Source organism: Hemitrygon akajei, chromosome 29, assembly GCF_048418815.1.
Source record: "Hemitrygon akajei chromosome 29, sHemAka1.3, whole genome shotgun sequence".
NCBI lineage: Eukaryota > Metazoa > Chordata > Chondrichthyes > Myliobatiformes > Dasyatidae > Hemitrygon > Hemitrygon akajei.
Window position 1 is genome coordinate 23030321 of NC_133152.1, and position 25891 is coordinate 23056211.

Below are 25891 nucleotides of genomic sequence, written 5' to 3' on the forward strand. Positions count from 1 at the left end.
TGCTGTCATCTCATTGTTCAAATTCAACATATTGAAAGTTGGCTGTGAGTTTACACTCACAGGAAATGTTGAAATCTCATGTTACCTTCCCAGAATTGAATAATTAAGCTTTCAAGTAATTTTGATCTGTAACAGACAAAAATAGATTAGATTTGAGATTAAATTCACTGACACCTCACCTCATCCTCTTCAAAGTTCATGCAGTCCCAGTGATGTGCCAGAGTAGCATTCTTCCGCTTCCAGTACTCCAGGAAGGACACGGCCCAGAAAGACATGAAGATGCTAAAGAAGACTGTGCCTGGATGGTCAAAAAGATAACCCAGCTGCAGGAAGGGACAATATAACAGCAAAAGATAAGTCAACATTATGGTAATTCCACTGGGAACATTAGTGTTTAGAAAATACATCTTGTGCTCATTATTGAAATATGCTCTATTAATTAATATAAACATCTTCACCACAGATAAAGTTAAACAGGATGAGGCTCTTATCTCCAGAAAGGAAAAGGCTGAGGGATGATTTAAAATGAAATTCACCACAGGCTTATATATCTACCTAGTGGTTAGAATGTGGAACTTGCTACTATAGGCAAATGTAATCGCTACATTAGTTAAGTAGAAGAGGAAGAGAATAGGAAGATATTGTGATAGGGTTAGATGAGGCAGAAAGACAGCAGTCTGCATGGTGCACAAACTGCCACTGGCCACATGATCTGTTCCTGAATATGGCCTTATCTATATACTGGTGCATATAGGACCCTGTCATTTTTAGTAAGTTGAAAGCCTAAATTGACATCAATGAGTGAGAAAGCAATGTCTTTCATGTTCCCTTTCTCTCCCTGTGTGAAAGAGCAACTTCCAGGTCTTACATGTTATAATGTCGAGTCTGCTTCTGCTGTGAGAAGGTTCTGAGGACTATGGATAAGATAATTCTCAGGCTTAGCCACATTAAGTAACGTAACAAGTTGGAGAGGTTAAAAGAGCTGCTTCTGCTCCCGTACTCCACATTAATTGCTGCTTTCGTTATCAGACGTCCCTCTCAACTGATATCTCTATACCTCGAGATTTTGTTACCATAGGTGTGTAAAGCTCTGAGACTTGCACTATTCAGAAGATAGTAACTTACATTAGAGCTAAAGTGTCTTTCATTTAATTAACCCATATGCAATTTCAGAAACAAGTTGTTGCATGACCACAGGTATCATTGTATAAACACACACACACACACACACACACACACACACACACACACACACACACACACACACACACACACACACACACACACACACACACACACACACACACACACACACACACACACACACACACACACACACACAATGTCATCACCGTGTTTGGAGACGTACTTTAGCCATAGAACAGATCTCAGAGATATTCCAGGTGTCACAGGTATTACAGAGGGGACACATGAGGTACTGGGTGCTGACGTTGCAAATCTGCTCTCTGCAACAAGTGAAACATGTGATCACACACTGATCAGTACATTCTCGCTGTAAATTCTGCACCTGCTTGCTTACGGGTAACACCTTCTGAATTCTTCACTTCCCCACATTTTTCTTCTCCTTCCACTCCCTCCCCCCCCCCACTAAACCTTGTCCCCTTCCATCCTCTCCCCATGTTTCCTTTCATACTTTCTGAACCCTGTGCATTGAACTGAAATGGCACTTGTCTTAACAGCCTGGCAATCTCAAGCTACTGGCCAATCAGGATCTGCAAGATTAGATCGGTGTTTACCTGACTGTGGTGCTCATTCAGCCACTTCCTTACCCTATGTGCACACAAACAACACAACTGGGCTTTCTAGATAATGCTCAGAGTAGCAAAAGAATCTAGTCTTCAATTCCCCAGCTCAGGAGAATTCAGTCTAGTTGCCCATAACAAGATCAACCAACCTAGAGTTATCTAGGGATTCTGGAGTGTTCCAGATCTATATGACGTTGTTCTGTAGTTCTCCACTACGTTAGCAGACAGAACTTCCTTGTACTCCTACTCGATTTATACAATACTGTCCCTTGGTTTGCAGAATCTGGTGGTCCAGTACATCCAAACCAATTTTCATTTCATCATGTTACCTTTATGACATCAGTAATGCTAAGTTTACAGCTAATAGCAATGTTTTGTATTTGTCAGTAAATGGTGTTCACATTGTCTGTTTAGTGATAACTTCATTTGCTATATCACACACACTCACCGTAATTACGTTTCAACCTCAAGATCTTCATCAAAGTTCATGAAAAGGCCCAGTATGCTTTATAAACTGAGTCATATCAAAGCTGATCTAAAAGCCTGGTAATGTTATCCTTTCCCATAATCTAATAACTACAAGGTCTTTGGCCAACTGACTTACGCCGACTTGTTCGTATTCATTGACATCAACCCAGAGATGAAAACAAATGTTCCAACCAGAGCAGCAGGGAGAAGCCAAGCAGTGTAAAAACCTGCAGAAAAAAAGGGCAAGAGATTCCAGGGACACTTAAAATGAGATAAACTTCATAATAGTACCATTATCAGATCATCAATATGATTATTTTAGGTTGTAGTACTGTCTGGTGTTGGTGGTCAATGCATCTACACTTCCCTGTTGGATACTGATAATGTAAGACCCCTTGTTTAATGCAACAGGTGGCATGGGAGTTCTGTTGCCTTGGTTGCAGCAAGGACTAGGCCTCAAGCTGCAGGCTTGTCTGTTGATGCAGTCCAGGAGAGAGACGGCAGAGACAATGCAGCATGACGTCCATGCTTGGTTGGGGGCTGGCCCCGCCCATCGGTGCTGCCCTCCAGTGTTGGATCGGTGGAATGACAGGCTGTATTGCGTTGGCTGCGTATCTATACAATCACGATCTTGGACTATATGTTTCCTTTTGCGTGATTATGTTTTTTTTTTGCTCGCTATTTTGAATTGCTGTGTGTGTTTTGCACCTTGGCCCCAGAGGAACACATTTCATTCGTATGTATTCATGTATGGTTGAATGATAATTAAACTTGAATTTGATTTGATTTGATCTAAAATTGCTCACTACCACCAGTGCAACCATTTCCCCACAGCTGCAACAAACGTACTTGTCCAAAGCTTTCAGAGAAAAGAAAAGCCATCAAGTTTGCTATTCAGATATGCTATACTACTGTACAAATCAAGAAACAAGGGCTTGTCAGAAACATTAGCATCAGGCAGGAGGTACAGAAGCCTGAAGGCACACACTCAATGATTCAGGAATAGCTTCTTCCCCTCTGCCATCTGATTTCTGAATTGACGTTGAACCCTTGAACACTACCTCACTACTTACGTATTATTTCTGTTTCTACACTACTTATTAAATTCAACTATAAAATATATATATAATGTAATTTGCAGATTTTATATATTATAATGCATTACATTGTACTGCTGCCGCAAAGTTAACAAATTTTATGACATACGCCGATGATATTAAACCAGATTCTGATTCTTATGTAATGCAGTAATCATTCTGTATATTGGACAAATTAAAAAGATAAATGTAGCCTTGAGGACAAATCCATAGAGTGTTTTCAGAATGATTTCTTGGAGCAGTATGTTGATGGACAACAAGGAGCAGGCTATTTTACACCTGGCATTGTGTAATGAGACAGGATTAATGAATGATCTCAGCATAAAGGACTTCCAGGAAAGAACAATCAGAGTTTAGTTTGAGGGTGAAAAACATGAGACTGCAGATGCTGGAATCTGGAGCAACAACCAATCTGCTGGAGGAACACAACACGTCAAATATCTGATGCTGCTTAAGGCTGAGAAACACGGGTCGGAAACCAGTGCGCTAAATTTAAATAAAAGCATGGTATGAGGGCAGACTTGGCCAAGGTGGGTGGGAAATATTTAAAGGGTGAAATGGCAGATCACCATTAGCAAAGAAGAATGGAAATTATCCACAATACAGCAGCAAAATATTAAAACGCTCATAAGAAAGAGGAGGACTGATTCTGACAGAAAACTTGTATGTAATATCAAATCAAACAGTAAAAGGAAGAGAGTGTTTAAGTTAAGTCTGGAATGTCAAGAGCAGGGGTTCTCAACCTTTCTTATGCCATGGACCAATACCATTATACAAGGGGTCCATGGACCCCAGGTTGGGAACCCCTGGTTTAGAGAGTGAGGCTGGGGAATTAAAATTGGAAAATAAGGAAATGGCAGGTTTACTGAACTAATTTTTTTGCATCAGTCTTCACCTTAGAAGACATTGCGAATATCCCAATGATAACAAAAGGGCTAGTTTCAAACTCCATCAAAGACTTGCAGAAGTCTCAGTTACGAAGGACAATGGCAGAACTAAGGGCAGACAAATTAGCAAGACACTAGGGTCAGCACTCAACGGTTTTAAAAAGAAGTGACAGCAGGGATAACGCAGCCATTGGTTAAAGCTTTTCAAAGCTGACTGAATTCCAGGAGAGTATGCGTAAATTGGACAACAACCAATGTGATGGTACCCCAGAGGGTTGTAAACACTGGATCAGTGCCAGTACTTAAGATGTAGTAGATAATTTTTTGAACAAGTGGAGAAATAAGGGTTAGAGGTAGCACAGAGGAGCTGAAATCTGGTACAAATCACCCATGATGATATTGAAGGGTGGGGCAGTTAGGGAGACATACTCCTGCTTGGAGTTCCTCCTGTTTTGGTATCAAATTGAAAGAAAAGGCAAACATTGTTCCAAAGATTATTGGTAGGCTGCCGAATTGGGCTATCTTTAGAAAAGGGCAGAGGATGACAAAAGAAAAACATTAAGGGGAATAAAATAGCGCAAGCAATATAAAATTAGATTGTTAAGAGTTTCTGTGAGTATGTGAAAAGCAGTGAATGTAAGGACTGGTCCCCTAGAGGACAAAGATGGAAAATAAAGTAATGGGAAATGGAGAAATAGGGTGATTATAATTAATTATTTTGAAAGTATTTTCATAGAAGTAAAGACTGAAAACATATCAATTATAGATAGATAATCATGCTGCAGTATGGAGGGAGGAACACAAAACAACCTCTAATACAAGCAATTGACCTGAGTTTTAAAGGCTCAAAGGAAGTAGATGTGGAAATTCTGTGTTCATTATTTGAAATTTACCAAATTTTACTGGATTCTGGAGGACTGGAAAACCACAAACTGTACACTTCTATTCAAGAAAGGAGAAAGGTAGAAGCTAGGAAACTATAGGTGAGTTAGCCAAATGTCATGCATTTGGAATCTATTATTAAGGAATTAATAACAAAACATCAAGATATTCATAAGAATATCAAGCATAATCAGCACAGCTTTATCAGAGGGGAGCAGCATTTGACAAATTTGCTCATGTTCTTTGAGGATATAGCAAACTGGTTGGATAAAGGGCAAGCAGTCGATACGGTGTGCTTAGATTTCCAGAAGGCATTGGGTTGGGTGCCACATAAAAGAGAGAAATGGTAAGTCCAATGAGCTGCTGAGTGTATGTTCGTGCTCTTCTGCTGCTGTAACCCATCCATTTCAAGGTTTGATGTGTTGTGCACTCAGAGATGCTCCTTTTGTACCATGGGATCACCTTCCTGTCAGCTTGAACCAGTTTTGCGCTCTCCTCTGACCTCTCTCATTAACAACACATTTTTACCCACAGAACTACCACTCACTGGATGTTTTTATTTTCTTTTTCGCACCATTCTCTGTAAACCCTAGAGACTATTGTGCATGAAAATCCCAGGGGATCAGCAATTTTTGAGATACCCAAACCACCCCGGTCTGGCACCAACAGCCAATCCACGGTCAAAGATCACACTTCTTCCCCATGCTGATGCTTGGTCTAAACAACAACTGAACCTCCTGACCATCTTTGCATGCTTTACTGCATTGAGTTGCTGCCACATGCATTAACAATAAGGCATATGTAATAAAATGGCCACTGAGTGTATACAGTCCTAACTAGGGTAGGTAACTAACCTATAGAAAACAGAATTGCGGTGAGCAGGTCATTTTCAAATTGGCAATCAGTGACAAACAGGGTGCCACTGTACCAGAGCTAGGGCTTCAACAACTTATAATCTATATTAGTGACTTGGTTGAAGGGTCCAAGTGTTCAGAAAAAATAAATTTGCTGACAAGGCAAAAATAAGTGAGTTAGAAAGTTGTGAAGGGCTTGCAATAAGGTAGAGATAAATAGCAAGTGAGTGAGCAAGAAGTTGGTTGATGGAAAATGTGGTAAGAAAATGTGAGGTTATTCACTTTGGAAGAAAAAACTTAACAAGCAAATTATTAGTTACAAGGAGTGAGATGACCAAGTGTTCCAGGACAGAGGAATCTGGAGGATACATTACATGAAATGCAAAAGGTTTGGCATGGAAATAAAGTTTAGAAGGTTAATGGAATGTTAGTCTATATGACCAGAGGAATTGAACATAAAAGTTAGGAAGTTTGGTTACAAATTTACTGGCAGAATTGCACATGGAATACCCCGTACAATTCTGGTTTCAATATTTAAGGTATATATATGCACTTGGGTGGCAGGGTGGAAATATGCCTGTACCAAAGGAGCCCTTCCCTCCACTGGCCTGCAGATCACCCTTGGGCAAGGTGTAGCATGTGCTAAGCCCCACATTCAGGGTCATGTGAAGCCATGGGAGCAGGTGGTGGATGGTCGTATGAGCAGCCGGTGCATCTCACAAGTCCTGGTTATGTGACCACTGATGCCAGACACACAATCTCCAAAGAGTATTGATAATGGCTGGGTCACCCATCTTGTAAAGACACTGGCCAGAAGAAGGCAATGACACACCACTTCTGTAGAAAAATTTGCCAAGATCAATCATGGTCACCATGATTGCTTACGACACACAACACGGCACATGATGATGATGTATGCACTGGAGTCAGTAAGGGAAGTTTCACTGGGTTGATTCCCGGGATGAAGAATTTGATGAATGAGGAAAGGTTGAGCAGATTTCACAGTGAGAAGAATGAGAGGTGATCTTACAAGAGGGACAATAGAGAGAATATTTTCCTTGTGAGGGTATTTAGAATACAGAGCATAGGAGGTGTAGACAACGAGGAGATTCTTCTCTCGGAGGGTCACAAATCTTTCTTCACTATCTGAGAGAGTAATGGAAATGGAATCACTGAATATGTTCAAGGCAAACTGATGAGGATTTAAACAAAGGGAGTCGTAAGGGGGGAGCTTATGGGAAGAGTGAGAAAGTGGTGCAGAGAAGATTGGATCAAACATGATCTTTTTGAATGGCGGAGCAGGCTCAAGAGCTGATTAGCCTAATACTCCAGGAAAGAAAATCGTGGCCATCTGTGATTCAGAGGAAGCACAAGGCAAACTTGCATGGTAAGCCTTATCCCTCACTATTACCCCAATCCCTTTCCATTTCCTTCTCACTTTCTCACTCTACCTATCCCTTTTCTCCAGCACTGCATCTCTCTCTCTCTCTCTCTCTCTCTCTCTCTCTCTCTCTCTCTGTGACACATGATTATCTGAATGATATGCCAGAGGCAAAAAGATTTGAAAGAATGTGTATTGTTGCAGGTTCAGTCATGAATATCTTCCACAACACTGTCAATGTCACACAGAAGTTCACTGTTTGTGGCAGTGGAAATACTAATTTGAATTAAATTGTCTCGGTTTATTCTTTATAAAAAAGAATTTATTACTGAAATTGCACCTTTCTCTGTTGAGAATTCAGAGAGGAAGCTTCAAACCTATTGTTAGTTATAGGCCACATCATTAAGTTCTGGTCATCACAATACAGGATGAACGTGAAGGCTTTGGAGAGGGTGCATACAAGGTTTATCAGTATGCCTGAGTTAGAGGGCATGCACTATGATGAAAGGTTAGTCAAGCTTAGATTGTTTCTCTGGGGCAGCAGAGGCTGAGGGGAGACCTGATAGCAGTTTATAAGATTATGAAAGGCATAGATAGAGTAGACACCTGGTGAATTTTTCCCAGGGGTCAAAATATCTAACATTAGAGGGCATGTGTTTAAGGTGAGAAGTTGCAAATTCTAGTTAGATGTACGGGGTAAGTTTTTTTTTACACAGAGACTGATGGGTGCCTAGTTTGTGCTCCCAGTGGTGGTAGTGGAGACAAACTCCATAGAGGCATTTATGAGGCTCTTAGATAGGCTCATGAATGTACAGAGAATGAAGGAACATGGACCTCATGTAGGCAGAAGGGACTTTGTTAATTCGGTGTTTAACTACCAGTTCATTTAGCACAAAATCGTTGGCCGAAGGGCTTGTTTGCGTGTTGTACTGTTTTGTGTTCTGTGTTCTATAAACCACAGAATAAGGAACTCACCCAGCCAAGCAAAGTAAATGGCAATCTTTTCTCCAAAGTACTCTCTGATGTGATCAAGTGGTTGATACTTGTACCATTTGGACCAGCGAGCCCAATACTTATACAGAATTTGTCGTGGGTTCAGATCTTCTGGAAGCACTTCATACTCCGGTAATTCAAATGGGCCCTACACAAAGAAGCAATACAGCAGGAGTCACTGCACAAAGAGGCCATCAGTGAAAAACCAAATGGATGTTTTCAGTACAGTAGCTGAGAGCAGGGGAATGGGTGGAAGAAAAATGATATGGCTTCATTCCAGCATGCAGTTGGCAGACAGCTACTTGCCGGACACTATCAGATCCCTTGGCATCTACTTAATAAGACAATTTAATACATATATTTGCATTATCCCCCTGACTGTTACCTCATGGAGTGGAAAGGCTGAAGCAAAGACTCTTTCATTTAGCAAGCGATCAATTCCAATTTCTGCTCTTTTTCTTTTTCCATAGATTGTTGTAGCTAGAATTTCGTACACCTGAAACACAAAGTGATCATGCAAGTCACATTCAGATCACAGCACTGGATGGATCTTTCCAATGTTCTCTAATACTCCAATGCAACCCTATGAAATGTCCCAACAAATATATATGGTTATGTCAGCCCAGATTTCTAGTGTCCACTGTCAGTGCATTGTGAAACCGTTAAATGCTGAAATCCAGAACTTGCTGTCAGCCGCTCTTGGCTTCTTCTAACCCTTTCCAGAATAACCTGCAGAAGTCAGTGATGCCACAGGAGCTGAACATATTTACAGATTATTCTTACTGGAGATATAGAAAATATTATGCACTTCTGCATGAGCTGTAAATGTTTTAAATGGCATACTAATCTATAATTTGGGTGGCAGGGTGGAGATGCATCTCTACCAAAGGAGGCGTGAGGCGCTCCATCCCACCGCTAGCCTGCAGGTCACCCTAGGGCAAGGTGTAGCATCTGCTTAGCCACCTCCCCCCACCCCACCAGGTCAGGATCACGTGAAGCCATGGGAGCAGGTGGTGGATGGTCATATAAGCAGCTGGTGAATATCACAAACCCTGGTTATGCGACCACTAACACCAGGCAGACAATTTTTGAAGAATTGATAATGGCTGGAGTCACACATCTTGTATAGACACTGCCCAGAAGGCAATGGCAAACCACTTCAAGAACAATCATGGTTAAAGACCATGATTGCCCACGTCATACAACATGGCACACAATGACGATGATGAATCTATAGTTACTGCTATGCAACATCCCTAGTCCTAAAGGCAATTTTATATATATACAATAGTTCCATACTAACTTTTAAATATAAAGAATTTTAAATAGACAGAAAACATTAGTTTTTAAAAACTTTTTAATGCTAATATTTCCACTTCTACCTTAATCGTGTGTATACTCTTTTATTTCAAATTCTGTAAAATGGTTAAAATGTTTATTAAAAGAATTATGCTTTTTACTTCTGGTTGCTGTTCTTGGGTCTAGACCTCTCCATATCTGACAGCACAATTAGGACATCACTAGATCTGTGTAGATCTGTATAGCCACCTTCCGTTGTGGTCAATATATGCTGTGATATCACAGCAGACTGCTAAACCCTAACCATGCTCCTCCGTCTGAGCTTTCCACCCAATGACCCAAAATAATTCCATTCCATCACGTAGCATGGTGATACCTCCAACCAATTCCAAGAAAAGTGATTTGCAATACTTGTGTTCATATCACGTCATCTGCCAACGCCCTCTGCATTGAGTGGGGATGTTACACAACTGCTCAGCAACTGACTGTTCCCTTTCACATTCCCTCACTGGCGTCTCAGGCTCATTTCTATGCTACTTCTGTAATGTTCATTCATCCCAATCTCTGGCAGCCCAATGACCATCAGGTAGTCTCTCTCAAACAGGAAGAAGTTACAGAAATACATTTTTAACAAGTAATTTAACAGAAAACATAAGAGTCCTTTGCAAGAGACCACTGAGATAGGTTTGAAGCCATTCACTCACTTCCTCACCATTCATCAGTTCTTTTGCTCATCACTGATGCGTCCAGCCCAGTGCTTCACTGGCCCTTACTCCAATCCAACACAACCACAAAACACTATTTCCCTTATGCACACTGTAAAGCATCAAACTCCACATGCCACAGACTCTCAGACTCTTAAGGAGGAATAAAATAAAGTGACAAAGAGGGTTATAGAAAACTTTCCTGAAATTTGGAAATAAATCCTGGAATTACACAAAAAAAAACCTTAGGGATTCACCATCAAAAAATGTTTAATTTATTTTCGGATAAGATGCTTTGAGGTTTGTCATGTTGGCACTGCCCATAGGACTGACATCCCAATCAAAGGGCCTAATTTGGTTTTATTAAAATTTCTTGAATGGAAGATCGGCACCTGGACCTGAGGCTGTGGGTGGACGTCGTCTCATTGCAACAACTGGGGTCAAGGGTAGGGGCATTGCAGATGCCAGACTCTGCTTCTCCTGCTCCGGGCTCCGCAACCCATAGGATTCAATACTGAATTAAGCACGTCAGATAAACCTCACTCGCTTCTGTTTTCAATCACAGGTGTGGCAGTAGCTTTTTGCTGTGTTTCACGTTGTGTCTGTATCCTCAAATACAACAAACAGCTTCAGTCTATTAGTCATTGCCTGTTCTTTTCATCCACCCTCCTCACTGCAACCTAACACACCAGACTTCTCACCTTTCTATCTCTTCTGAACGATCATTGACCTGAATCGATGGCTATTTCTCAATCTGACCTGCCAAGTCCTTCCAACGTTCTTGGGTTTTTTTTGTTTTGCACTTCCAGCATCTACAACTCCCGTTTGTGCCAACATCATCTTTATGACCTTTAAGAAGCTATCTTATCAGATACTGATGTATTGGTTTGGTGTAGACAGCGGAAGCCTTTGAGCCAAACAGGATAAATCAATGCAGAAGACAGTTCATGAAACAACTAGTGTACCTTGACCAGTAAAAGACTGAAATATATGGTGAGAAGAGGGGTAGGGGCGGGTGGTGGAATTCCTTTACTGGATTACTGGGACACTGTCTTCTTCATATTCCTAAAAAGCTTTTAAACTTGATCTTATCTCACTCACATACAATTCATATTAATAGTTTTACAAACAAAACTTACAATCCGGTGCCGCTGTGTGTTGGTGAAGTAGGTCTCGTGACTGTCACTTCCCAGAAACCTGGAACAGCAAAAGTAAAATATGATCTTGACCCAAACAGGAGTGCTATCTTCAGCTGAAGTCTCAGGAAGAACATTATGTGCCATTGTGGTGAACTACATATACCTGTCTGGACACGCCCCACCCTGCTGACTGCTCCTGTGGCTCCTCCCACAGACCCCTGTATAAAGGCGATTGGAGGCACTGCTCCTTCCTCAGTCTCCAGGATGTTGTGTGGTGGTCGCTTGCTGCTGACGGTGCTTTCTTCCAGCCAATAAAATTGATGCACCATCAATAACTCTTGGAGACGTGAGTTAAGGTGGGCTTTTATTGGCTGGAAGAAAGCACCGTCAGCAGCAAGCGATCACCACACAACATCCTGGAGACTGAGGAAGGAGCAGTGCCTCCATATACCTGTCTGGACATGCCCCCCCCCCCCCCCCGCTGACTGCTCCTGTGGCTCCTCCCACAGACCCCTGCTGACTGCTCCTGTGACTCCTCCCACAGACCCCCGCTGACTGCTCCTGTGGCTCCTCCCACAGACCCCTGCTGACTGCTCCTGTGGCTCCTCCCACAGACCCCTGTATAAAGGCGATTGGAGGCACTGCTTCTACCTCAGTCTCCAGGATGTTGTGTGGTGGTTGCTTGCTGCTGATGGTGCTTTCTTCCAGCCAATAAAAGCCTACCTTAACTCACATCTCCGAGAGTTATTGATGGTGCATCAGCCATGCACTGGAAGTACAAATTAAACTGGTGTTCGTGATACTCACCATTTCATAGCACCAACTTTTTGACACAGTGAAGAGAGCAGAATGGGAGTGCAGCCTATTACACACACCCATACGTACATGTGATAAGGCTGCCTGGACTCTTTGCTAATTCAATATGGAACTAGTTTCCATCCAAGAAGACATAGCTGAGACTGAAATTTCATCACCAAGACAAATCTGTTTGTTGTCTTGCTGGATCTCCTCATGATCTGCTCACAGTAACAGGGAACACGTCAACATTCCTGTTTCAAAGTCTGTCTACAAGTGCCTGCTTCCCTCTAAAATTGTACATGAATGGACTAGAAGTGGAACCACATAGCCTGTTCCTCGATAGATATGAAACCTTTTTAATGATCCTCCGCCCCACTGTATTAAACACATCCTACTTCCTGACGGTCATGGTCCATATCTCTCTTGCCTTTCCTTCCTATGGAACTCTCACAGAGAAGCCTCCCCTGCCCTCCCAAGTGCTTACTTATCGAGCTTAGATTTGCGGAAGGCACAGGTGTAGTAGTCCACAGGCCGGTTGGCAACGTGCTCGGACAGGATGTTTGGGACACCAAGCTTCCTCAGGATTTCCTCAGACGAATTCAGGCAGGGATTAGGCTGTGCCTATGGAGAGAATGGAGAACGCAGAGGAGATGGCTGAAATGGGCAGAAAACAAAATTTGTGTACAGCTAGGTAACTGGAAAGGCCTAGCAGGAGAGCGAGTTCCCAAAAAAGAGCCAAAGGAGCAAGTGCAGGAACTCCAGAAGTGGAGTGGGACGGGTTAAAGAGGCTGAGGGGGCTGCATACACAGAGAGCAACCATCAGATCCGGGAACCATGTTATTGATCGGAGCTTGTTTTTGGGAGGGAGAGAGAGGTGGTCAGCGGAAGAAATAAACAAACTCACGGATTTAAGTACAGTAGTGCACCCACTGTTTTTAGCATTACAGTATTTAGCAAGCATTAGTGAGATTGGATTAAGTGCTTTGTAATGTACGGTCAGCAAACTCAGCACAAGTAAGAGCTGGCACTGCCCTGGTCTATATTATTCATCATGTTCTCATAAAAAATATTGGTGACTTAAATGTTTTTGGGATGTGAGTGTTGTTCTGGCTGCAACTATAGATTTCAAGGTGCTTTTCATGTAATCAGATGATATCACAACTGCATAAATTGTACAGCATGCCAGGACAAGATTTTCAGATGACTGTTTGTCTGACTCAACATAGTTCTGAGCAGACTGCTGTATGTAATAAGGTGTAAGCGTTCAGTCGATAGTGTGTCAGAACAGGTAAGAAGACTGCAATGCCGAACACGGTGCACGCATCGGAAACGAACGGGCCGCAACTGACCTGCAGAGGTGCTCGCATACACAACTCTTCGGCATAGTACCCCAGCACGTCCCAGGGAGCACTCAGCTTCATGTAATGGATGCTCTTCTTCTCACTAACAGTCTCATCCTGAAACACCAGATGAGTGAGTACATGGCACCGTCAGATAGAAAACAGCAGCACATGCAGAGAGAGCCTGCCACACACACAGCATTTACACTGCTCCCAACTACACACACCCTACAAGCACTCTGTCCCATTCTGTTTGATTAAGCATTCGGGAAACACACGATGCTGTGGAGTCACTGAACTGTACTCCGGCAGAACTGCACTCACATCTGCAGAAGCTTTCAGCTGGGAGGAGTGCACTCAGTCCCTATGTGCTGGTACCACCTTTTTGGAAGAGCAGGCTAATTTAATCCCAATCTCCTCTTCTCCTCCATTACCTAGCCTACTCAAAAATGTTTGGCTTCCTTTGAAATTCCCAATGGAACCGGATCCTGCCAAATCTTCAGCTGGCACAATCCAGATATTTCCCAACCCCCATTTCCCTATTCCTCTTCCCGGCATCGATTTTCAAAATCTAACCTGTAGCGCCAACCCGCTCACAGGGAAGGCAGATCGGAGAATAAACACTTCATTCCTGAGGCTATGTTTCAAGCACATCTCTTAGAATATGTTTGCCCATTGGGACTGCACAGAAGGTGAGTTTATCCAGTGATTTGTTTTCACATGATTAAAGCTAGGGAATTTCCTAAAGAGACACTCCCATACTCCCACCCAAGGTAATCTTTTTAGTATCACTCTATACTCTAACCATAAAAATATATAATTAAACAAGGCATTTAAATCATAAGCATAAATAGTTTCATTTAGCATTTTGAACCAGATTCACAATCTTATTTCCAAGCAACTCTCTCACTGTGGGGACTCGTGTACCTTACATGCCTGCATCTTGGACGCATGGTGCAGAATATCTGCTTCATCTCCAACTGATAAATGTTTCTCTCAGTGTGTTTTTATTTGGAACTTTTTTTTTAAATTGGGAAGAATTGAAAATGTGAAAATTGGTCCATGCCTGAACATCCCGTAGAGAAGAGAAATTCTGGCTAAAGAGTTCACTAATGTGGAACTGGACTTTCAAAGACATTATTACCTTCTCCATCAAGAGTCCTACATTCTGTAAATTCTTCATGAATTTGTTCCTCCATTTCTCATGTTTGTCCAGCAGGTTCACCTTCATCATATCCTTCTCTTCTTTTCCCATTTCCTGATACTTGCATCGCCCCCTCTGCTTCTTCGGTGTTGTTTTCCTCACTTCCCAGACAAGTACAAAATCTGAAAGGAGAGCCACCGGGTGTTAACAGCATGCTGTTTTGCTTCTGATGAACAGGGCAGCACTCCCAGGGCCTCAGATCCACTTCACCTACAGCTGGTAACTTGATCAAGCCAAGAAATCTCTGGCATCAACTAGATTTAAAACCATCCCCATCTCCCTGGATCTACTGACACTGTTTGCAGTGACTTACTAATCATATCCTTGTGCATATCCGTACTCCTTCAGGGAAATGGCTGTCATCATTACAAAGGGTATTTCTGTCTGTTCTTGTGGATTTACTAACAGCATCTCGGGGAACCATTGATGACGGTCTTTGAATTTATTGGCAAAATTCCTGGGATTTATTGACAGATTCACTGACAACGTTCATGGTGGGGGCAGGTTCATTCAAAGGACAACTGACTTATTGACTATCACTAGGGATTTATAGACATTATCCTAATAAATGCGTTGGCAGAAGCCCTAAGAATTTGCTACATTAATGCAAGTTGTTGTATTCCCTGCAACAGCGACCCCCAAGAGCTTTATTTATTGAACCAAAACCAATTTCAAAGAATGCCCACACCAAATCAGGACAAAAACTGAGTATAGTCTCAATCAGTCCTGTTCTAGTCCAATGCACAGGATGGAAGAAAGATGCAGAGGGTTGTTGGTTCAGCCAGCTCCGTCACAGGCACAAGCCCCCCCCCCCCCACTAGTGCTTGAAGAAGGTGGCATCCATCACTAAGGACCCTCACATGTCCACCTCATTACTACCATCGGGGGAGGAGGTACAGAGGCCTGAAGACCCACACTCAAAGTTTTAGGACCAGCTTCTTCTCCTCTACCATCAGATTTCCTGTGAATCTATGAATACTGCCTGTTAGCACTATTTATTGATTTTCATTTTAACATAGTAATTTTTATATCTTGCATTGTACTGCTACAGCAAAACAACAAATTTCAGGACATGGTTCAGTGATGATAAACCTGGTTAGCTTCTGATGTCCACCACAGTTCGGAGGGAAAACCTCTAAGTGGATTGCATGCATTAAAGCAATATTTAGTGCTGTGTAGATAGAAATGGCAGTTTTTCAGTGCATAGCAACATAAAATGAATTAATTTGTGGTATGAGAGTATTATTTGGGGAAGGGATATTAGCTCAGGCAACAGAAGAACATCCTGCTCATCCTTCACCTGTGCCGTGCAATTTTTAACATTTGTCTCACCCATTATATTGGTCTCATTTGAAAATAATGCACATTTCCTCTGTGCATTTTAACAGTGCCAGCTTCGTCACAGTGTGGGACTTCAATGCAAGCTCTTCAGAATGAACTAGGCAGCCCGATGAGCTCGGTGACATCGTTACGTGCTGCGCCATTCTGAAACTGTTTCTTGCACAAGTAAAGAGATATTGGGGAAAAAGCAGAAAATGCAGGCCAGGCAACTTTGGTGGAAAGAAAATGTAGCTTCTGTCGAAGGAAAATCTTCATGAGGTCTTCAACTTGAACATTAACTCTACCTTTCTGTTTTTTCCAGCATTTTCTTTTGTTTCAAATTTTGAGCATCTGCGGTTCTTATACTTATCAAAAGATGTACTCATCTACTTAGACTGCCTGTTATATCCTCAATAATCCACAGGAATTTCCATTCCTCACTGAAATTATGACAAGACAGCCCCAGAAAATTCACAGGACTGCTTTCTCCAATTGCACAGTAGCACACCCTGCTGGTCACAGAGAACTCTGCTCCTTGGTAAATGATTTTCCTGGGAATGCAGCAGTTTCAGAAAGATAAGGTTAGCTTTAGTCGAAATATACACTGAAATGCGTCACTTGCTTTAACGACCAATACAGTCGGTGATGTGCTGGCAGAAGCCTGCAAATGTCGCCATGCTTCCAGCGCTAACTTACTAATCCTAAACCGTACATCTTTCAAATGTGGGAGGAAACCGGAGAACCTGGAGGAAATCCACACAGTCACAGAGAGAATGTACGAACTCCTTACAGACAATGGCAGGAGTTGAACCACAACCTTACAGTTAGCACTGTAAAACGTTACATTATTTGCTTCTGTACCATGCCACCAAAAGTGTCCTGGGGTGAGGAACTCCTTACAATCATTCCAGATGTAATGTCATGACAAAAAATACTCATAAAAAGGCACCACATTCACTGTTTGAATGTTGGTAATACAAAGCATCGGGAATTAAAAAGCAGGGAGATTTAAAAGAACAAGTCAAATTTGTTGCTGCAAAGGCAACAAATTTCACAACATATGCAGTGATATTAAACTTGATTTTTGATGATTCTGAACAAGTCAAGATGGGGTCAGGGATTGAAATGTCTAAATATATGCACACTGACAAACAGACAGAAATTAAGTCCTTACCAATTTTTGTTATCCCATCCTTGAAATAGTTCCCTCTGCAATCGGGGCTGTAACCACTACTGGAATTTATAGACAAGCCATCATCATCCTCATCACCCTGCAGCACAAAAGCACCAATGGAATTAATTACTTTGCCCACAAGGACGTGAGCAAGAAATCACAGAGATCAACCAATGAGACCAGGTATTAAGCAAATGGACCCTGGTGCTCTCTGGTCAGCACAGGAGTCAAGGATCATAAGCCAGTCGGCGAGAGATTTACTTTGTGAACAGAAGCGTTAACAATGAACACCGGTGTCAACCAACTATTTCCTGTTTTGTTTTTTTCCCCTGCAAAAATGATTTAACCACTGTGTATCTTTAACAGGGCAATTGAATAGGCAACAGAATACAATGCTTCACTACTGAAGGCCTGTGCCCAGAAGTTAAATTAAAAATCGTGGAGTTACATAGCACAAAAACAGCACCTTCCATCCATTGAATCCCTGCTGACCATCACTTACACTTAACTCCTTTTTAATTCTCCTCCAATTTCCATTGACACACTCCCACCCCCACCCTCTTCACTGTGATAAGCCTTCCTCTCACCTATCCACTCGAGGAATAATCTACAGTGGCCAGTTATCCCACAAATCTTTGAGATGCAGGAAGAATTCTGAAAAGGGCCAGTAAATAATGGTCAGCCAGAAGGGCCAGTTCACATGCTGCAAGACTCAATGGCTTTTAATTCCAGGAGGAAACCACAGTCACAGGGAGAACATGCAAACTCCACACAGACAGCACACGGGGTCAAATGCCATCTATAAATTTGCTGACGGTGGCAGAACATTGTTGGCAGCATCTTAGATGATGACGAGAGGGCGTACAGGAGCAAGATATACCAGCTAGTTGAGTGGTGTCGCAGCAACAACCTTGCACTCAAAGTCAATAAGACCAAAGAACTGATTGTGGAATTCAGAAAGGGTAAGAAGGAGGTACACCCACCAGTCCTCATAGAGGGATAAGAAGTGGAAAGAGTGAGCAAGTTCAATTTCCCAGGTGTCAGTATCTCTGAGGATACATCCTGGGCCCTCCATATCAATGCAGCTACAAAGAAGGCACAGCAGCATCTATATTTCATGAGGAGTTTGAGGAGATTTGCTATGTCACCTAAAACACTCACAGATTTCTACAGATGTACAGTGGAGAACAATCTCATTGGCTGCACCACCATCTGGGATTGGGGTGGGGGAGCTACTGCACAGGATCATAGTAAGCTGCAGAGAGTTGTAAACTTAGTCAGCTTTATCATGGGCGCTAGCCTCCAAGGTATCCAGGACATCTTTAAGGAGCGACGCCTCAGATAGGCGGTGTCCATCATTAGGGACCCCCATCCTCCAGGTCATGCCCTGCTCTCAATGCGATCGTCAGGAAGGAGATACAGAAGCCTGAAGGCACACACTCTGCTGTTCTTCCCATCTGCCATTCAATTTCTGAACGAACGTTGAACCCATGAACACTACCTCACTACTTATTTAATCTATTTCATATATACTTATACACACATAAACACACACCTCTACGTAATGTAGTTCATGGCTTTTGTTACCCTATTACTGTGTATTGCATTGTACTGCTGCCACAAAGTCAACAAATCTCATATCACATGCCTGATTCCGATTCCAGTTGGTGGAGATGTGAGACGGCAGTTTAACCAGCTGCACCTTCATGCCACCATTCATAATGGGGCATTAACCTGAGAGAATGGGGTTAAACAGTGACGACGAACAGCAGCAAGCAAACAGAGCTGTTTGAAATCAAGCACAACTGTTACTTCAGCTAACATCCAAGCTGAGCAATAAACAGGCACGTTGAAGTCTTCATCAACATACAAATATTGGTATTAATTTACCAGTGAGCATTAGGACTGACCAGCAAACTTGGCCATTATCACTAAACAGTGGGATTTATTGGTATGATGTAAAACTATCAAACAGCATGTTAATCAGAGCTGATATTACTCATTATTGTTATATAAGACAACATGCTTCTAGAGAAGGAACAAAGGCACCTAAAATACCACTTTAAACACACACTGCAAAGCCGGTGCAGTACATTTATTGTGACCATGGGTTTAGTGGCAGCACACAGTTGTAAAATGGCTGGAGCTGTGAGACAGCAGCATGACTGAGCCTGGTTTACAAAACACAGCCAGAAGAGGGTACAGGAGATTTGTAAAGGATAAAAAAAAATGGTAGGCTAATCTGGGCCAGATGTTTCTCCACAATGCCACAGTATTTTCAAACAAGCCTCGAGTATTGCTCCAGCTAAAAGAAGTGGCCTTGAGGGAATCTTACAAGGAGCGTGATGGTATACAATGAATAACATACAGAGAGGGGAGTGTATTGATGTGGAGGTACACTGATGAGGGTGCAGTGATGGGGGCCTGTTGGTATGAATATCGATTTCTCCTTCTGGGGTACAAATTCCACCCCTCATTCCCAACTCTGACCTTTTAGTTCTTCTCACTTGCGTATTACTTCCCCCTCCCCCTCCCGGTGCCCTCCTCTTTCCCTTTCTCCTATGGTCCTCTCTCCTCTCCTGTTAGATTTTTTTCTTCTCCAGCCCTTGACCTTTCCCACCCACCTGGCTTCACCAATCACCTTCCAGGTACCATCTTTCCCTCCCCCCCCCCCCCCCCCACCTTTTCAATCTGGTGCCTTCTCCCTTCCTTCTCAGTCCTGAAGAAGGGTCTCAGCCCAAAACGTCGACTGTTGACTCTTTTCCACAGATGCTGCCTGACCTGCTGAGTTCCTCCAGCATTTTGCATGTGGTGAGTGGGAATGAAGATGTGACGTGACGAGGGTGTGGACTGATGATGAGAGGATGCAGTGATGTGAGTCTGGGGGATGGGGCGTGGGTGATGAGGGGATACAGTGATGAGTCTGTGGGGGATGAGGGTTGGTGATGTGGTGATACAGTAATAAGAGTGTGGGGATGCAGTGTGTGTGTGTGTGGGGGGGGGGGGCTGTTAAGGAAATGCAGTGATAAGACCTTTGTTTAGAAGCCACAAGTGCAGAGTGTTACATGTTTGGGATGGAAACAGAAAGAGTGATGAGGATTAGAAAATAAATCTTTGATTGAATATACAAAACCACTTAAGTACTTTTGAAGCAAACACGAGGAAATCTGCAGATGCTGGAAATTCAAGCAACACACACAAAATGCTGGTGGAACACAGCAGGCCAGGCAGCATCTATAGGAAGAAGCACTGTCGACATTTTGGGCTGAGACCTTTTGTCAGGACTAACTGAAAGGAAAGATAGTAAGAGATATGAAAGTAGTGGGGGGAGGAGAAAATGCGAAATGATAGGAGAAGACCGGAGGGGGTGGGGTGAAGCTGAGAGCCGGAAAGGTGATTGGCAAAAGGGATACAGAGCTGGAGAAGGGAAAGGATCATGGGACGGGAGGCCTAGGGAGAAAGAAAGGGGGAGGGGAGCACCAGAGGGAGATGGAGAACAGGCAGAGTGATGGGCAGAAAGAGAGAAAAAAAGGAGGGGGGAGAAAACTAAATATATCAGGGATGGGGTAAGAAGGGGAGGAGGGGCATTAACGGAAGTTAGAGAAGTCAATGTTCATGCCATCAGGTTGGAGGCTACCCAGCCGGTATATAAGGTGTTGTTCCTCCAACCTGAGTGTGGCTTCATCTTGACAGTAGAGGAGGCCATGGATAGACATATCAGAATGAGTCATTACCATGGATCTCATCCAATTTTAAATTAAATGATAGGCAGATCATTTACACCCATAAACACAAAAGCTTTTGCAGACACTGGAAATCCAAAGTAACACACACAGAATGCTGGAGGAACTCAGCAGGTCAGGCAGAATATAAGGGAGGAATAAAAAACCGAAGTTTTGGGCCATCTTGCCTTGATGAAGGGTCTCAGCTCAAAACGTCAGCTCTTTATTCCTCTCCGCAGATGCTGCCTGGCCTGCGGAGTTCCTCCAGCATTTTGTGCGAGATAATTTACACTCGGATGAGATCCCTGCTAATGACTCATTTGAAAGCGTGTACCCTCTGCAGTGGCACCAGGCTGGACGGTCTGTCTCAAGTGGAGTACAAATGGAGCTCCAAACCATCCGAATGAAGGAAGAAGCTCGCCCCAAAAGCACAGCCCACGGCTCAGATCCATGATCAAGTTAAAAGTTCTTGTGGCACAAGCTGCTCTCTTGCGTCTGCCATCAGGGAGAGAACCAATTCATAATGCTGACCACAGAGTCTGCTGGGCTGATGAATTTTATTCAAGGGAATCTTAGAGGTGATGTGTGAGGCTGCCTCATTAATTCATCATAATTTTGAAATATAGATATGTTAATAAACATTTCAAAATTTCAAGAGAATGGTAAATTGATTTTTTTATTATTGTCACATGTACAATGAAACACTGTCCATGAAGATCAATTCATTACAACAATGCATTGAGGTAGTACAAGGAAAATCAATGACAGAGTGCAAGAAAACTGAGTGGATCACATGAATGAGATTTTTTAAATGATTTATGTTTTTGCATGTTTTCATTCAAGCTGCGCTAAACACGTTATCAAAATGACAGGTTTAGACCATTTCCCCTCTGCGAGAATCTGGTATATTGAAATAATTTACTACACTGCCTGCACAAATAATTAGCTTGGATTTTTGAAGCAACCTTCTTCAATTTGAAAGTTACATACGTGCACAACAGGGAAGCAGGATACTGTTAGAGGAATTGTAATTTGTAGTGGAATACAAAAGGTAACTTACATAGACAGTAGAGCGATAGCCTCCATTCTGAACGCTTCCATAAGTGTCCATCAAAATCCGGGATGCACCTTTTTCCACATATGTTAACACATTCCGATCCTTCTGAGTCGCAAAGCTCTCACTCTGTAGCATCCTTCAGTCTCAAGACACATCAAATATGGCTGTGGATGCAAAAATGTTAACCAAGGAGACTCTTAATGATGCCTTTAGTCTGCGAGAACTTCAGCTCTTTTATTAAAATGAGATCTCAGCGTTTTACAGTCACAAACCTGGGGATATGTATCAATGCAACTGAGGATTCCTTTGCTGCTGATACAGATGTGCTGTGCACAGGCGTATTGAGCTGCATTTAATCTTCAGCATTCCCATTCAGTTGGCTTGGGAAACACCCTCTGGGGGCTCTTAGCACTTTAGATTCTGCTACAGTACTGTCTTTAATATTCAGCATTTGCTTCACTGCTCTCCCTTCCCTAATCTACAGAAATACAAATATAGGAGGGCACTGACAAAAAAAATTAATAACATAATGTAAACATGCAGCACACAGAGGAGGAGGAGGAGACACAATTGTGCAAAGGAAGCTGCTTTTTTTATACTCCAAAGAGTCAACATGGATATTACATTTCACTTTATTGTGTGTGATTGACATACCTAATATTGCATATCTGCCCTCCATTTTAAGCCACCCTCTGCAAAAAAAAAAGCACTTCACATTTTATTTCTCTGGTGACACATAATCCAGCTTGGAAAAAGAACCATTAATTCTGCAAAATGAATTGTGACATGAAAAACTGAAGATCTGAAATTTAAACTGAAAACGCTGGGAATGTTGGGCTGATCAGGCAGCATCCATGGAAAGAGAAACAGAATTAATGTTTCAGGCTGGTGATCTTTCATCAGAACAAGGGCAAGTTAAAATAAAAGCATGCATATTTTAATTTACTGAGAAGGGGGAGGGGTAAAGGGAATAGAAAGAATATCTGTGATAAACTGGAGAGCAAAGCGAATACATTGCACAGATGAGGGATGGTGGTGAAAGCTTTGTTAAATTAAGTAATCTGGGATGCAAATAGAAGAGGGAGATGAATGAAAAAGGAGTAAAGAAAAATTAATGCTGCAACTGTGATATACAGAGGAAATCTAAATTAAAAGAGAATACTAACACTTCCCAAATGGTCAGGCTGTGGAGAAAAAATAATGAGTTAACTCTTTATATTTTCCCTGCTATACACCTTCATCTCTTTCTATTTAAACCTCCTGCAGGAAGATCAGTTCAGATAACAAACCTTCACCATCTTCTCTCTGCCAGCATCAACATTTTCCTACTCTGATGGGTTCTGATAAAGGACATCAGATCTGAAACACAAACTCTGCTTTTCTCTCCACAGATACTGCCTGACCTGCTGAGATTTCCCAGCATTTTCTGTCTTTATTTTGCACTTCAGGGGAGATCTGATAGAAGTTTATAAGATTGTTGAGGCATAGATAAGACAGACAATATCTTTTTTTTTTCCCTCCCCGGGGTCAAAATGTCTAAAACCAGAGGAGATGTGAGGAGCAAGTTTTGGGTGGTGGGTGCCTGGGGTAGTGGTAGAGGCAGATACATTGGGGAGTTTTAAGAGATGTTTACATAGACACATGAAGGTGAGGGAGATGGAAGGAAATGGACATTGTGTAGGCAGAAGGGATTAGTTTAGATAGCCATTTGATCACTAATTTAATTGGCTCATCACAATACTGTGATCCTAATCTACAGTATGTTCTATGTTCAAATACATGTATATTTTCATGGAAACACCTCATTCCCGGCCTTTTCAACAGTCACTCTCATCCATTTTGTAAAACAAAAGTCTGGTAGCTGTTTGTCACTCCATTTAAATTTCTCACAAGATTCATTTGTCTCTGTGTAACTTACACCTGAAGTGCCTCACTCTCTATGTAACTCAATCTACACATATATTGCTTGTGATGAATGTTTAACTTGTCACTCCGTGTAATGTAACCCCCATCTAGATGTTCATTACGGCTTACCACCAGATGTTCTTCACTTGCTATGTAACAGATTTCCAAGTATCTGTCACTTTCTATGAGATCAGTGAATATAAATTTTGTCCTTCATCTTTGCATTCAATTAACCCCAAAAGGAAATCTCTTACATTTTTCTTAAAACGGTTAACATTCTAATCATATGATGTCTGCATACATTGGTATATCTACACAAGCTTGAGTTAGATTCTTTCAGAGGAGTGGGATTAGTTATGTTGTCTCCAAGGATGTGCAGCTTCTCACCAACTAATGATTGTTGGATGTGTATCCTCTTTCCAATAAATGATTCACTATTTCATTGAATGATCCACCAAAATATTGTATTAAACTTTCTGGTTCAGAGGGAAGAGTTCTGTAAAGTGAAATACTATTGAGTAACACAACCACCACAACTAAACCAAAAGTATTTTGGGTTGATAGTTAGTATTAATTATGCAATGCTGATAATATTTAGAAAGAGGGGAAAGCATGGGAATTAAGTCTCTAAAGGCAGGCCTCAACAAAGAAAGATTAGGATCCTAATTCTTGTAACATGATACCCAAAGGACCAAGATCGGTTTTTCATCACCCAATCTGCCAACAACCCAGATCAGGATGGTGATAAACTAGGCTGTCTGAGGCTGGGAGATAAGTTAACCAGACATGTAGACACTATCAACAGAACATGGAGAGAGAAAGTAAACAGTTTCTTAGATGGCTGGGACAGTCAGCATTGGGTCCGCTACTTTTCATGTTATACATTAATGATCTGGATGACAGAATTGATGGCTTTGTGGACAAGTTTGCAGATGATACAAAGACGGCTGGAGGGGCAGGTAGCAATGAGGGAGCAGGGAGCCTGCAGAAAGACTTGGACAGGTTGGGAGAATGGGCAAAGAAGTTCCAGATGGACTACTGTGTAGGGAATATATAGTCATGTTCTTTGGTATAAGGAGTAAAGGCATAGACTATTTTCTAAATAGGGTCGTAGAACACTGCACCACAGAAACAGCCCTTTGGCCCATCTAGTCCATGCCAAACTGTTAATCTGCCTAGTCCCATCCATTTGCACTCAGCCATAGCCCTCCATACCCTCCCATCCATGTACCCATACTAATTATTTCTTAAATTTTGAAATCAAATCAGAATTCACCACTTCTTCTGCCAATTCGTTCCAGACTCTCACCACCCTCTAAATGAAGAACTTCCTTATCGTGTTTCCCTTAAACATTTCACCTTTCACCCTTAACCCATGACCTCTAGTTCTAATCTCACCCAACCTCAGTGGAAAAAGACTGCTTTCATTTACTTGATCTATCCCCCTTATAATTTTGTATCCCTCTATCAAATCTCCCCTCATTCTCCTATCCTCCAGGGAATAAAGTCCTAACCTATTCAACCTTTCCCAGTAACATAGGTCATCAAGTCCTGGCAACATATTTGTAAATCTTCTCTGCACTCTTTTAATCATATTCCATCAATAGGCTTCAATAAGTACATTTAATGTCAGAGAAATGCATACAATATACATTCTGAAATTCTTTTTCTTCACAAACATCCACGAAAACAGAGGAGTGCCCCAAAAAATGAATGACAGTTAAATGTTGGAATCCCAAAGCCCCCCCAGCTCCCCCCTCCCATGCACAAGCAGCAGCAAAACAATGACCCCCCTGCCCCACTGATCACTCAATCGTGCAGCAAAGCATCAATAAAGACACAGACTTGCAGTGCCCCAAAGACTACTCGTTCACCCGGTATTCAACATACCATAGGCTCTC

The 25891-nt window shown here is 42.2% G+C and overlaps 1 protein-coding gene across 2 annotated transcripts in view; it reads right to left on the reverse strand.

The window, feature by feature from the left end:
• Positions 1 to 25891, reverse strand: part of ano11 (anoctamin 11) — a 69027-nt gene that overhangs the window by 30109 nt on the left and 13027 nt on the right. The window contains exons 1-12 of one of the 2 annotated variants that reach the window (XM_073031860.1): positions 22358 to 22610; positions 22089 to 22249; positions 17307 to 17403; positions 14753 to 14934; positions 13618 to 13725; positions 12753 to 12889; positions 11471 to 11528; positions 8714 to 8824; positions 8311 to 8476; positions 2371 to 2461; positions 1370 to 1466; positions 180 to 323 (exon numbers count right to left, since the gene is read on the reverse strand). In XM_073031860.1, the coding sequence (XP_072887961.1) occupies positions 180 to 323; positions 1370 to 1466; positions 2371 to 2461; positions 8311 to 8476; positions 8714 to 8824; positions 11471 to 11528; positions 12753 to 12889; positions 13618 to 13725; positions 14753 to 14934; positions 17307 to 17403; positions 22089 to 22220 (1323 nt within the window). In that variant the 5' untranslated portion in view covers positions 22221 to 22249; positions 22358 to 22610. Of the gene's footprint in view, positions 1 to 179; positions 324 to 1369; positions 1467 to 2370; positions 2462 to 8310; positions 8477 to 8713; positions 8825 to 11470; positions 11529 to 12752; positions 12890 to 13617; positions 13726 to 14752; positions 14935 to 17306; positions 17404 to 22088; positions 22250 to 22357; positions 22611 to 25891 lie in introns of those variants that run through there. The other variant, XM_073031861.1, reaches the window with a different exon arrangement.